The sequence below is a fragment of the Carassius auratus genome, chromosome 12 (genome assembly GCF_003368295.1).
Source record: "Carassius auratus strain Wakin chromosome 12, ASM336829v1, whole genome shotgun sequence".
Lineage (NCBI taxonomy): Eukaryota > Metazoa > Chordata > Actinopteri > Cypriniformes > Cyprinidae > Carassius > Carassius auratus.
Window position 1 is genome coordinate 10,081,062 of NC_039254.1, and position 14,969 is coordinate 10,096,030.

A 14,969-nucleotide genomic window follows, 5' to 3' on the forward strand; every position below is an offset into this window, starting at 1 on the left:
GTTGCCTACATGTTGTTGGCTCAGTGACTACTACAGTGACAATTTTTCAGTCTCATCAAAAAAGAAAAGGTAACCTAATTACGACGGCAGTTTGACGAACATTAGAATGCAAAATGTTACAATGAAGAAAGTAGCTATTACATAAATGAATCCCACTTCTTCAGAAGGGGGACTGATTGATTAAAGGCGTTCAAAAACAGTGATCAGGTCATGATGTCACTGTCAGCTGATGTTAAAAGCATTTTCATCGCTCAGCGTGTCACTGACCAAGTGAGGCGCCACACGATTGATATTGAGGTCTCAACCTCAACCGAAGTTGGGTGAGTTTCAGTAAATTGAGCTCGTCTTTTTACTTATTCAGTGCTTATTGCCATTAACCACACTCCATCAGATCAGTCTCGATCAGCTTAAAACGATCCTGTTTATTAATATGCTGCAAGGAATCACGTTGTGGTGACTAAATGAATTAGCGATAAACGAATTTACTATACGATAAAGTGTGTTACGACGAAAGTGTGAAGCTTCTATGTAATTACAGTGATTTATACATTTAGTTTGTTCCGACTGACTTCCGTGCGTTTGTTATTATGTCAAATGCCTTGGCTTGGCTACCTGTCATTCAAAACCATTCAGATGTGATACGTGAACTTTCGTTTTGTGAAAACGAAGGGTTGTAAAATTAAACATTTCAACCTTGCTTTAACTCATAAATACAGTGGAGACAAATAATATTGTCTATGTAACACCCTACCTTGTACAATATTTTTTGGTAACAAATGTTTTTAAAAAAATTAAGTATGCATTTTCCAAAAATATTTTTGGATTTGATTTCTGCTCTCATATATAAAGTACAGTAGTGATGTTCAGCAGTGTTTGTTTTGGCAGCTTGTTTTTTCTGAACATAGATTTAGCTACATTGACCTCGTTTTGTGTCATGCAGCCTTACTTTACAGTCACGTGTTACATGTTAAGCAACACTAAACAATCTATTGATGGCTGATGAAGATTTTAACACTGGTTTAGAGTAGTGCGTCTTCTTGAGAGACCCTGTATGTTAATTCACTGTTTGTAAATGTTTGACAGAAAGATGTCATGGCTGGTGTTATCTCTGGTACTGCTTACATTTGGCCTCATTCAGTGCAGGCCACCTGTTGAGGACAAGATAAGACTGGACCCTGAAGTAAATATGAACATCGTAAGTAGCCAGTAGTTATAAATAACATGTAATAAGCTGACAGTTCTTCATTACTGTCCATCAAATTGTCAATACGTGCATTCCAGAGAATGAATTCAGGTAAATTGGGTTACTTTTGCCATTAATCGCATCGCAGTAACATCCCATGAAGTCATTCGGCAACATTCATGGGGACAATATGACAATATGGATCTTGTGCTCAAAGTAGAAAAATACATCAGTTTTATTCAAAAATAAGATGAAATTCTGATAGCTTGTAATGTAAATCAATGCGATTTTTATAACAGCATAACATACATACATAAAATGCACCATGTAGACAAAAATGTCTATTTTTCTAGCTTTACCTGCTTTAGCTGACCCTATGAATGTCATGCCTTGTTAAGTGAACTTTACAAAAAACATTTGTAATATTATTTCCAGTTCTCTGTTTTGTCACATGCTCTAAAGAGAAGTGGATTCATTAGTTGACCATCTCTATAAGAAAATACATTTTGCACTTTGTCCTCCTATGATTCAGTGTGGCTCTTGGAAGCTACATTCAGAACACATCATCACGTTATCACTTGTAAAAGTTAATATTCCCCTATTGGAAAAAATGATGTACTAAAATGTATTTGAAATACAATTGCATATCTACCTGTACGTGCATAATAAAAAAAAACCTGTAGTTGTACTTTGTACTTTTGGTATACTTCAAGTCAGGGCCGGCTTATGATGCAGCGGTGCCCTGGGCACAGACTGATTAAGGCCCCCCTCAGTTGAATTTTACATTCATTTAACTCAGATATAAGTAAATGGATTTTGGACCTTTATAGATCATGTTAGTTAGTAGGCAGACTAATGTTAGTGTAATCTCTTAACAATGCATAAAACCCATCTTTGTACTTGTTCCATTCTGTCACGTCATAAAATATTTGTAATATAATTGACTTTGCATTTAACATAAATTTGATTAAAACATTGTAAGTTACTAATTAGAACACTTTTATTGTACAGAGAGAGAGCAAAATATAATTTACAATATCAAAGAACATTATAATTGAATTCAAGCACTCTCAAAAACTCCCGTTTATCACTGAAGTTGCTTACATTGTGAAATTAATATCTTGCTTACATTGTTTGTTTACACATCTGCACTTTATTGTTTCTGATGAGAGAAATCGGCAGAGCAGAATTCAGTCAGCGAGCGCATGCACTGAACAAAGCAGCTGTTTCAGTGATGACTGATCTGAACGCCTCTTATTGTCCATTGTACTCATAAGCTCAACAGAATCATGCGTGATTGGTTATAATGCGCAATGTTGTAGCTACAAATGCCCCTGCTTAAAGTCTACTAAATTAGAAAAACAGCTTAATGCACTTTAATTGTGCAGAAGTAGTGCTGAAAACCAAATAAAAATATAGTTAAGTATTTGTTTGTGCTACAGTGGAACTATTGAAAGTACACTTCAGGTACATTTAAATACCTTGCATTTAAAGACTGATATCTGAAATTATACAATTATTATTAATAGTGATATAAAAACACATTTTAGGCTTAATATTAAGAAATGTTAAGAAAAATTAAATGTAATGTGCAACAAATAAATAATTCTTAATAATAAAATAATAAGTCTTAAGTGGTATGTCAATAAAAATGTTAATGGATTTGAGTACCTCACTAAGTAAACTTAGTATGAAATAAATGTGTTAATAGTTATGGAATTTTATAATTTTTTTATTATTATTATTTTTTATTAGGGTTAGATCTTTGTTCATAAGTGTTTCAAATAATATATTATCTAATTGACATTAGACAGCTTTATGTAACATATTTACCCACGGACTCTGAAAGGAAATTGTACTCTAAGTGACATTTGTGTGCTTTCATATGTGGTTAGATATGAAACAAGATTTCTCAAAATAAATAATGGTATCTCATAATAATTGTTTGACAATTTGCACAGGTCAAGTAACCATTTGCAGAAATGCTGATAAGACAGTGATTTGTTGGTTTAAATAAAATAACAGGTTTTTATACTCTGGGTTTCACATACTTGCTTTCACAAGCAGACTACTGGGCCTTCAAAATTTGTCACTTGGGCATAGAACAGTAGTTTACCCAAAAATAAAAATTCTGTTTATTCTGTTATTCTGTTTTTTTCTGTTAGTCAGTTCATTCTGTTATTTTTTCATTTGATCTTGATAGGGAATTTAAAAACTCTGTACACAGTTATGTTCCATACAACAACAGTTTATAGTGGTAATGTCTGTGTAGATCCATAGGCAAAACAATAAATAAAATAAAAATACAATCCATATGACTCCATATGCCATGTTTTCTGAAGCCATACAATATATATATATATATATATATATATATATATGTATGTATGTATGTATGTATGTATGTGTATATATATATATATATATATATATATATATATATATATATATATATATATATATATATATATATATATATATATATATATATATATATATATATATATATATATATATATATATATATATATATATATATATATATATATATATATATTTGCTATTGATTCCAGGGAGAATTCTATTCTTTATAAATGCAGCTGTGAAGTTGTCAATATTATTAGTAGTTGGTCACATTCTGCATTTCATTAGACTTTCCTCTTGCGTTTTCATTCCGCAGAAGTGCATTAAATATTTCTTGTTTCCAACACACACTATTTCTGCATGAAAAGAGGATGAATACTAGAGAGAGAGAGAGAGAAGCACATCCCCCAGTGCTTACTCTCCCCATAATGTGTGTTGAGCCAGCAGTGGGTTTATCCTTAAGTGGCCTAAAGTAGAATGAGCAGACAGAAGACCCAGGGGGAGTGGGAAATTGCAGAGCCTTTAATTATGCATGGGGAGATTGCATGGCAGGCCTGGAACCAACAAGCTCACACAGTTTCTTTGAAGTCTCTGATTATAATTTATCTCATATCTGGAAGAGGAGGAGGAGCAGTGTGACACCATACAGCTGAAATAATTGTGCTCTTGAAAAGACAAATGACTAAACTAAGAATTTAAGCTGAACTGGTGTTTTCTATTTTCATTCCATTTAGAAATACTGCCACGTTGATGACATTTATTGTAGACCTTAGCAAAGAAGAAATGTAGCAATTCTTTTTTTAAATCCTTAGGCCTTATATTTCTTCTTCAAATGGGTGACATTGTACGGCTTTCATCAGAATAGAACAATGCTTGTGCTATTTTGAAGTGTTGTATTTTCTAAAGAGAGAAGAAATGTGTTTGCTGTCCTATTTATTTGTACTTATCTTACATGTAAGTGTGTTTCTATTGATTTCTCCATGCTGTCATACTTCTCATGGACTTTGCCCATGCTCACTGTTGTGTTTGTCTCTTGTAGAGTGAGATCATCAGACACTGGGGCTACCCAGCTGAAGAATTTGAAGTAGTCACTGAGGATGAGTACATCCTGAGCATCAACCGAATCCCACATGGGGTCAAAAACAAGGATGGACAAGGTAAAGGTTTGAGCTGGTGTGCCAAAAGATTTGAATGACCCCATTCATGCTTCTGTTTGGCTTGGGTTAGCGTGAATTATTAAAAATGGGAGCTTTTTGTCCTCACTGAAGTGCCCGTGAACCTTAACATCTTAACATCCCGTGGTTTTTAATAGTCACGTAGCAATTTAAAGAGGATAGAGAAGAGGTTTTAGATGAGTCATTCTCCAATGGAGGAGGACCTCCTGTAACACACTCGCATAACGCAACCCACACACATGATGTCTTCTTGGGGTTTTCTTCTCATAAATATCAAGATCTCATGACCTCTCATGATGGAGTTTATTAGGAGATCCTGTTTCATAAATTAATTAAAGGGATAGTTCACCCAAAAATAGAAATTCTGTCATCATTTACTCACCATCATGTCAGTCCAAACCTGTATGAGTTGCTTTCTTATGTCGAACATAAAAGAAGATATTTTGAAGATTGCTGGTAATCAAACAGTTGTTGGTTCCCATTGACTTATATAGGATTTTTTTCCTACTATGGAAGTCAACAGAATCCACCAACTGTTTGATTACCAGCAATCTTCAAAATATCTTATTTTATGTTCAACACAAGAAAGCAACTCATCAACTTCTCCTTTAAGTTATTATGTATATATGTGTATATCTCTGAATGTGTGTGTGTGTGTGTATTCACCAAAAAATACAAAATAATAAAAATGCAGTTTAATATATATATATATATATATATATATATATATATATATATATATATATATATAGTTTAATGTTTACTTTAATATTTAAAAACACTATTAATATATATCACAAGTAAATGTTATCTTCAGCTAAATAAATCTTAAAATTAATATACATTTTTCATAAAGTATTTTACTTAACAAAAAAAAATTTGTGATAATTTATGTGTGGAATACATTAGTTAAGTGTTTTATTTTTAATTCATTTAGAAAAAAAACTGTATTTTGTAAACAAAATATCTGCCTTTTATCAGTTTTTTTAATGTATCAAAAAGTATTATAGTAGATGTCTATACAATACTTCAAAACCAGTTAAAACATCATCAGCTGAAAAACAAAGGGAATCTCTGTGATGATAAATCAGGCTAAAATCGATTCAGTTCAGATGAGTGTTATCGTGGTGTTAATGTTCTCGGTCCTGTACAATAGTGCCTCTGGAATCAGTATTCAGTTTGATATTTAGCGCTCCCCATATTTCATTAATGAGCAGAGAGATCTCTAAAGCTCAAGCTTCTCACACTAATCTCGCCAGGGAAGCCACTGGAGCGGAAAACCAATTCAACAGCCATACATCAGCTTCCACTCTCCCTCATTGCTAACACAATGTCTCATGTTTTTCTAAATGAGAATACATTTCCCCGACACAAATCCCTCTGCTAGAGGATTTGAGGGCCTTTAAGAAACTTTGGCCTTGTGCATCTTTGCTTTTCACTCATTGTATTAGATTAAGAGCATTATTGGCTGCGTTCTTGTGTTTGACCTTCAGAATAAAATTGGCTTATGCAAATGAGCATGTGGAAATCTGTTCGGAACATTTATAACCATACTTAATCAGGAAGACTGGGAATTTTGAAGACCACGTTAACAAGACAAACCCTGTGAGACGTTTTTGTTTTATGGTGATCTTAAAGCGGTGTGTGTGTGCTGAGAGCTGGTAAACGTTAATAATAAATTTAGATATATGATAAATAAGTAAAGAGCCATCCAGTTTGTTTTTATTGGATGGCTGGTGCTGAGTGGTGTGATGCTGGGTGTGATAAGCACTGAAGCTCTGAGGTGGCACACGGGATATGCAACTCATTTCCTGCTGTCCCAGTTCTCCCAAGTCACACGAGACACTGCACTGCTTGGCGCAAAAGAACACCAAACAATGAGAATACTTTTTAGCACCAATTGAGGTTTCACAAAGACAGTCTCACTTGAGAAAATACACACTCATTATTTTCTCCAGATCTAGTAATTCATTCAAAAATACTTAAAATGCAATCTGTACACACAATTATTTTAATAAAACTCTTCTGTAACAATTTTTAACAATCAAAGAGTTAAAAAATAAACAATGTCAGGTTTATCTTTTAAAAATTAAATTGTTTATTTATGGTTAATTTTAATTAGATAAAATTATGATTTTTAACAAAATTACATTACTCATAATTAATATTAGAAAAACCTTGTCTGACAAATCAAATTGTGGTGAAAATGAAAAAAATAAAGAAAACTAAAAGGGACACACGCCTGCAGACCCCCATGAAAGCGTATTAGTCTTTTAAATGATCAGATAACTTAAGTTTTATGAGAAGGCAGGATTAACATTAATAATTGGTGATATTTTTTACATTTAAAATTATATATTAAATTTATATTTCAAAGGAAAATAATATCTAAGATATGTACACATGCATTACACTTGCACAAAAATGTGTATGAAAAAATATATGATTCATTTTAATTTAAACTTTTCCTGAAAATTATATTAAAGTTTTCAAAATCATATGCAGCCAACACAAACAGATTAATATATGAGGTTTGAAGCAGTGAATTTCCTTTGAACTTCATTTCCCATAAAACCAATCTGACTCATTGTGCAACTGCTCTCCATGGGAGTATTCTGCAGTTATGTAAAATCGAAAGTCTCCAGCTCTGCACCACTTCCAAAATCTTGCTGTGCGAGTTGCAGGGTTTAAGGGGGGTAGAAGGAATGGCTGGTATGAAGTCAAACAATGCTATCAGCTCAAGGTCTGTTTGTGCTACTAAGAGGACCAGCTCACATCCTGTTTCTGACTGATATTCACGATAAAGGTCCAAAAAAAGAAAGGATGGCATTATTAGTATAAAGCTAATGCACATACTCCCTCTGCTGGACAAACATGTAATCTCTCAAAATATGTTGGAGTATTTTTGATTCAGTTTATAATTTCCATCGAAATGTTCTGTGACATTGGTCTCTTAATTCATATTCCAGAAGCCAAGCCTGTAGTGTTCCTTCAACATGGTCTTCTTGCTGCTGGAAGTAATTGGGTAACAAACCTGCCCAACACTAGCCTGGGTTTCCTGTTAGCCGATGCTGGATTTGATGTGTGGATTGGCAACAGCCGTGGGAACACATGGTCCAGAAAACATGTCAGCCTTGACCCTAAACAGAAAGAATACTGGCAGTTCAGGTACAAGAACAATTATTATGAAAGTATTTAGCATGTGGTTTACACTTTCTCGTCAACCACCAACCTTTCTACTGTTTAAGAAATGTATAATAGATAAAAGTTTGAAAATCATTTTTGTACATACACTACAATCCACAAGTCTCTTATGCTCATCAACGCAATTTAGTTGATCAAATATACAGTACAACAGTAATATTGTTAAAATACAATTACAATTTAAAATAACTGTCTTCTTTTTAAATATATTTATAAATGTCATTTTATTCTTATGATCGATCACTTCATTTTCAGCATCTGCTCTAGTGTCACATGATCCTTCATAAATCATTCTAATATACTGATTTGGTGCTCTTAAATAATGTCTTATCAATTTTGAAAAAGTTTTGCTGCTTAATATTTTTTGTGTAAACTGTCATAGATTTTGTTTAGGGTTCTTTAAGTTCAAAAGAACAGTTTATTTTAAATAGAAATATTTTTCTTCTAACTCTTCCGTGTATTTATTCAAGCATGTATTTCCTCTTTTCAGCTGATACTAGTGTGCAGAACTCAAAACTTTTGACATTACTCTTTTTCTTGCCTTGCAAGCTTTGGTATTTCCTTCAGGAAATGCAGATCTAGTTCTTATTTTTGAAATTCTCTGTTGGTTTAATAATGTATCAGCCAGAATACTGAACTCACAATACTGTGTTATGTGTGTGTGCGTGTGTGTGTGTGTGTGTGTGTGTGTGTGTGTGTGTGAGCCAGTCATGATGAACTGGCTAAAAAGGATCTTCCTGCAGTGATAGACTTCATTACAAAGACCACTGGCCAGGAGCAAATCTTTTATGTGGGCCATTCCCAGGGAACCACTATAGGTATCACCTATTCTCTAAGCATTTTAGAGTGATTCATTATTGTGATCTGCTATTCATCAAATCACTGATCTACAAAATATGCATGCTCAGAGATGTGTTGTGCATTATGCATCTTCTCACACTGGCAGTAGGCAAATGCATTATCGTACGTGTTATTGCATGTGAACATCTCACAGCAGCCACAGCACTTCACACTTTTTGCTACGCATGATGTGATTCCAAGCATTATATATTTTTATATTTATATTACATTTTCTATTTATATATTTTTTTCTTCTTGAAATGTCGATGTTTGACTTCCTATTCTTGCTTCTTAGGGTTCATGGCTTTCTCCACAATGCCGGAGCTGGCCAGCAAAATCAAGATGTTCTTTGCTCTGGCTCCTGTCGCCACAGCGGGGTTTACCAAAAGCCCCATGACCAAATTGTCTGTACTTCCAGAGTTCCTCATTTGGGTGAGCATTTTGTAACACTATACTAGCTCTGTTCCAGAAACTAGAAAACTACCCTATTGCCTACCTAGGCAGCTGTCATCTAAGGTTCTGTCTTTAAAAGAAAGGATTTGGAACGTTTTGCATAAGTAGCAATACTCTCAATTGATTTGTATAGTTTGACACTACAATTATGCAAAGCTGGCAGCATGAAGAAATGAACTAAAAATACACATTTTGGATAAAGTAGTGTATTCTAAATTACACATTTTAAATATTTTAATTACATTACCAGTCAAGTTTTTTTTTTTTTTTTTAAGAATTATCCTCTGCTCACCAAGCCTGCATTTATTTGATCCAAAATATAGCAAAAGCAGTAATATTGCATAGTAATAACATTATAGAAATCAGTAGTCAAAAAGTGTTTTCCTTACAATTGAAGGTCATGGAAGTGGGTTTATGGGTTTTAAGTTTATATACAACCATGATGATAATTTATCAGATTAATGTATTATAATTATTATTATTTTTCAAACATTTGTAGGATCTCTTCGGACGAAAGGACTTCTTTCCTCAGAACGAGTTGATTAAGTTTTTTGCCACGGAGTTCTGCAGCAGAAAGCCTTTGAGTGTGCTGTGTGGGAATGTTTTCTTCCTTCTCTGTGGTTTTGATGAAAGGAACTTGAACATGGTATAGCACTCACTTTGTTAAATCATGCTTTTTAATGTCAGTGAATTTGAGAATGATCCTCATGTGTTCCTTCATCTTTCTTTCAGAGCAGAACCCCAGTGTACACAACACACTGCCCAGCAGGAACTTCAGTACAGAACATGGTTCATTGGGCTCAGGTATAAAAAAAAATAAAAATAAAAAAACAACAACTACTCAGTTACTCAGTGACATCTATGTGCCTTACTTAATGTCCCTCTCCACGTGCAATACATTTTAAAATATCCCCAATATTATTTCCTCAAAACGAGTGAAAGCACAACCACCAGAAGTTGCAACAGTTCCTTAATCTGTCTCAGAGTAAAATATCAGTGAAGTGACAAAGCAGAGAAGCCCTGAGGTGTTTCAATAGGGGCTTTTTGGTAAGGCGCACAGGTCAGATGTCTTGACATTTTTCTGGACCTGCTTGAACACATTGCCTTGCATGTGTTCTCAAATGCACTTATATGTGAACACAGCCTATATAGATATGGCAAAACTCTAAACAGATCCGACTGTAGTTATACATTACAGCAATTACTTGTAAAGATAATTAAATGCAGACCACACCTTACTCTGTTTGTCTTAGGGCTGGTTCACACTGCCCCACCAAACGGCATCAAGTCAAACAAAGATGTAAAGATGTCTGTTTGATTTATGTTATGAAACAACTGTAATGTTCACACTGGTTCTACAAACACCAATATGGTCCAATCAAGACTGCTCTTTGATACAAATGGCACGGTCAAACATATGAACATTCTACTTTATAATTGTACCTGTTTTTCTTGTTTTCTTAATACAGGCTGTGAGATCCAGTAATCTTATGGCATATGATTATGGAAAAGCTGGAAATATGGCACATTATAATCAGGTAACATTGAGAACTTGACTATTTTTGCCTGCAATGTGACCCAAAAATGAAACTCTTATTATAATTTACACATCCTCATTTTTATATACACATTTCTTTCTTCTGCTGAACACAAAACGGCCCTAATCCTAACCAAACAGCTTCCTGCTGACTCCCAAAATCGAAACTGTTTAGTTACCAACATTCTTCAAAATACTGTATCCTTTTTTTAGTGTTCCACAGAAGAGACAGTCATACAGGTTTGAAAATGACATGAGGATGACTAAATGATTATTTCCCTTTAAGCTATTTTCACCACTAGCTATACTAACTTGCCTATCCAGGGCATTTTTGAAATACTGTAGACTCTCGTTAGGATGAATGTGTCATGTTTGTAGTATTGGAACTGAGCAGTGCTTGAAATGTTGAAGTCTCTTCTTCTTCTCCCCTACAAGTCGACTCCTCCAGTGTACAATGTGCGGGACATGACGGTACCCACAGCCTTGTGGTCAGGTGGGCAGGACACACTGGCAGATCCTCAGGACGTGGCTCTACTGCTAACACAGATACCCAAACTGGTGTACCATCGTGACATTAAGCACTGGGAGCACCTGGACTTCATCTGGGGCTTGGATGCCCCACAAGAGATGTACAGCAAAATGATCGAAATGATGAGAGAGAATGTGGGAAGAGACATTTTGTTTGAGCAGTAGGTTTTATCAGCAGTTTTTCAAACATTCCTTGAGCGAATACTTTTTTACCTCTTTGTTTGTTTTTTCTGTAAGCAGAAGAACCAATTTGTTTGAGGTGCTGGTAACCGGATCTGCAATTTGTGAATGTAAATTTGAAAATACAAACTGAATTAAGCCTTCGAGCCATTACCCAGAGACTTTTACGCTCATGATCAGGGGTTTCTTTTTAATGTCTTTTAAAGGATGTGTGCTTGTCGAATGTTTTTTTTTTTTTTACTTTAGCTTTTACTAACCACTACATCCTCAATCTCAATTTACTGTAGCATTTCATGACCTGTCTTATGGCCTTGTCATGTAATCGACCGATTTTGTAAAACATGACTGGAAATAAACATACACTGATGCTGAAAATGTGTTTACAAAAAGTAATTTGCTTAGTGAGGTTTTACTTTTAAACCAACAATTTGACACAATCCAAATCCATTCAAAATCGTACAGTGATAAAAAACAAACGTAACATACATTACATTAAATTATCAATGTAAGAAAATCAACGACACAAATATGAGTAATCAAATGAAAAACTAAATATAATATGCTTAAATACATTTTTCAAATCAGAAATGCAGTTCTTATGACATTAGGTGTAACAATGTGTAAAAAATTGTGACAACTGGTGAAAACCCAATCTGAAACTCAGCTGGTGAATTGTAAAGGACCCCACTGCTGTTGCACATTAAACAAGTCTCTTCTCTCATGTCCTCTATTAATACTCACATTGATTTTGTTAACATTGAAACAATTTTGTGGAATTGTAGTCTCTTTGCAATGTCTAATGGGGTTTCGTGATTCTGGGAAGAAGACAGAAAAATAAAACAGAAAAAAAAATTCACACAATGTGTTTAACAGAGAGAAAAGAGAAAACTAAATGTGTGCTTGTTTCACATCACAGATCAACACCAGTTTCAAATCCTGTCTGTCTAAGCAAATGCATTTTCTCTCTAAAACACTTGAATACTTTCTGTTACATTTAACATTCACTTACCCAGCTCTCAGCTGACATTAGAAAAATCGTTTGCTGCTAAATACAGTGCATCACCTCTGTCACTACTTTGTTCATTTTCACCTTTTTTAAGTTTAACATTTTTAAAGTTACTTTAATGAAGAAGACCGTAAGATTACAGATCCCTATATAGAAGTTAATGTTCAAATACTTGTTATAAATAATTAACTTACTTTGTTCTGTACTGAAACATCTGCATTTTTCTCCAATAACAATGGAATGATGCTTTGACTTTTTCGTTGGCAAGCATAGTGAAGTCCAGTGTTACCCTTCTGAAAAAAGCAATGCTACACAAATTATAACCATGAACATGCTTTTTAGAATGATAATTATCTCTTAATTAATTTCCCACCGGAAAAAAACAAAAAACAAGACATGATTAGTGTCCTACTTACATAGTCTACAGCATTTACCTCCACCTTAGTGGCCAACAGAAGCTCCATCAATTTCACATTTTTTCTTTGCTTCTCTACCTTTTGAAAGATGAAATTTGCAATGCTTTAATATTGTCTAATTAAACACATTTAGATCCGTCATAAATTAAAGTCAGATGACACAAGTGATGGACAAGAACACATAAAACACCACAAAATGCTTTCTATTCCCACACCAATCTCAATTCCTGATCTCAAACAACAGATTAAGATGAATTTTCAAGTTAAATTGTTTTTTTAAGTAAACAGTCTCTTCCAGAAATGCCATGACTGGGGGATAACCTACCATTATAAGATAACCAATTAACAAGATAGGCATTAATATGGCAATCATCAAGTAGTCCAGGAAGGAAAATGTTCTTCTCGTGGCGTAGTGCAAACAAGTCCTTTCTTTCTAAAGGAAGAAAATACACATAGAAATGTTTAAACAAGTAAGCTGACCGCAAAAAAAAAAAACAATCAATAATAAAAATTTACCACAGGGTGAGTCAGAAAATCAAAATACATTAAAATGAATCATTGCGCATTACACTCATTCATAACAATACAACTGCAGCATTAAGATAACCAGGATTCAAACAGGACTATTTCACTCTCCTCACTTTTGCAATACCTTATTTCTAATAGACACATTTGCATTGTAATCTAGAAGGTATTTGACAGTCCTGAGGTGTCCCTGTCTACAGGCGGCTATGATTGGTGTGTCTCCTGTTCCTTCATCTTGAACATTAACATTTTTGGGATTGGTTGAGATGAGTTTTCGCAACTTGTGGATGTCATCGTCATAAGCTGCCTGACACATAGGCTATGGAAGAAAGTAGCATAGAATATGATTAGAAATAAGCACACGAAACAGTTAATTATACTATATTTAATACATTTAATAAGACTCAAGACAACTAAAGTATAATAAAGGAGACATTTGGTTTTGGCCTGAAACCTGGCTTGATATCAAGACAGGGTGATAAGCAAAACAGGTCTGGTGACAACCTAAGCTTGACAAATAACAACATATAAACACACACCCATTGTAAATAAATTACAGCAAAAAAAAAAAAACTGTATAAATGTCTTTGAACAGTAAAGTATTTTTATATTTCACGCATGATAAAGCTATATTATTATTATTATTTTTTTACTTAAGATCTAGAAGGTAACACCGTCATGAAAATAACAACAGCAGTTTCATTTAAAAAAAAGAAGAAGAAAAATATATATTGAATAATTCTCTGGTACAATGTAAAACTGTCCAGTACTGTCTGTGTAACGTTACGTGTTTAGACTGTCTGAGAAGAGGACAGTTATTTGGCATGTATGTAACTTATGTAACAAATGTATGTAACAAAAATTCAAATAAGCATAATTACATATTTTAAATCTTTTTTTTTTTTATAATGTTGACAAAATTGAGATATGAAGAACAAAACTCATTAAATTATTAGAGATTAAATTAAGCATAACACGATCAGTCGATTATCATTATCATCATCAGTTATGGTTATATGAGCCAAGTAAGTTGTTTCCTAAATAAAGGAAAATCAAGACACGATTCAAATGAGTTACTCACCTCTGAGTACAAGATTCCCATTTGGCTTCCTCTGACCCTAAAGGGAAACGAACTTAAACTTGTAAATCCTTAAAGCGGACTCTGAGGTTATAAAACTAACAGCCCTTTGCTAACTTGTTTGCTTTCTACCTTGCGAAATGCTAACTGTGTGAAACAACTCTTTAGGGTGTGGTCATGTAACAATGACGCATACGTCATGACGCAATCACTGCTGTTCAGGTGTGTTAATAGATTAATATACACGTCAGGATATTTGCCTGTGAAGCCTGTGAAGGATGTATTTACATTTGACAAAGAGGAAACAGTTTCACGGCTCATCTCTTAAGGAATAGACAGACTAAAAAGCTAATAAATAAATAAATATGTTACACAGAAATCTACACTCTTACAGACGTTTATAAAAATAAAAAATACAAATTTAATGTGAAGAACATTTCTGCACTACAGTAATTTTTCACAGGTGTTTTACCCTTATTT

General features: G+C 33.9%; 2 protein-coding genes across 4 annotated transcripts; one reads left to right on the forward strand and one right to left on the reverse strand.

Annotated features, from left to right (window-relative positions):
• Positions 1 to 187: 187 nt before the first annotated feature.
• On the forward strand, positions 188 to 11,839 carry lipf (lipase, gastric). The gene is made up of 10 exons (XM_026276876.1): positions 188 to 320; positions 1,084 to 1,195; positions 4,587 to 4,704; positions 7,692 to 7,890; positions 8,635 to 8,744; positions 9,062 to 9,198; positions 9,719 to 9,865; positions 9,952 to 10,023; positions 10,689 to 10,757; positions 11,192 to 11,839. Exons 1-10 carry the CDS (start codon positions 211 to 213, stop codon positions 11,447 to 11,449), a joined length of 1,332 nt encoding a protein of 443 aa, XP_026132661.1. The 5' UTR covers positions 188 to 210; the 3' UTR covers positions 11,450 to 11,839.
• ankrd22 (ankyrin repeat domain 22) lies at positions 11,696 to 14,750 on the reverse strand. Of its 3 annotated transcripts, none has more exons than XM_026276882.1 (6): positions 14,493 to 14,750; positions 13,659 to 13,730; positions 13,212 to 13,319; positions 12,887 to 12,964; positions 12,665 to 12,778; positions 11,696 to 12,279 (listed from the first exon to the last, which is right to left on the reverse strand). In XM_026276882.1, the coding sequence occupies exons 1-6, from the start codon at positions 14,511 to 14,513 to the stop codon at positions 12,202 to 12,204; spliced, it is 471 nt and encodes a 156-aa protein (XP_026132667.1). In that variant the 5' UTR covers positions 14,514 to 14,750; the 3' UTR covers positions 11,696 to 12,201. The 3 variants fall into 3 exon arrangements, with proteins under 3 accessions (XP_026132667.1, XP_026132665.1, XP_026132666.1); XM_026276880.1 differs by having other exon boundaries at positions 13,539 to 13,730; positions 14,493 to 14,693; XM_026276881.1 differs by having other exon boundaries at positions 12,665 to 12,763; positions 13,539 to 13,730; positions 14,493 to 14,686.
• Between the last annotated feature and the right edge of the window lie 219 nt (positions 14,751 to 14,969).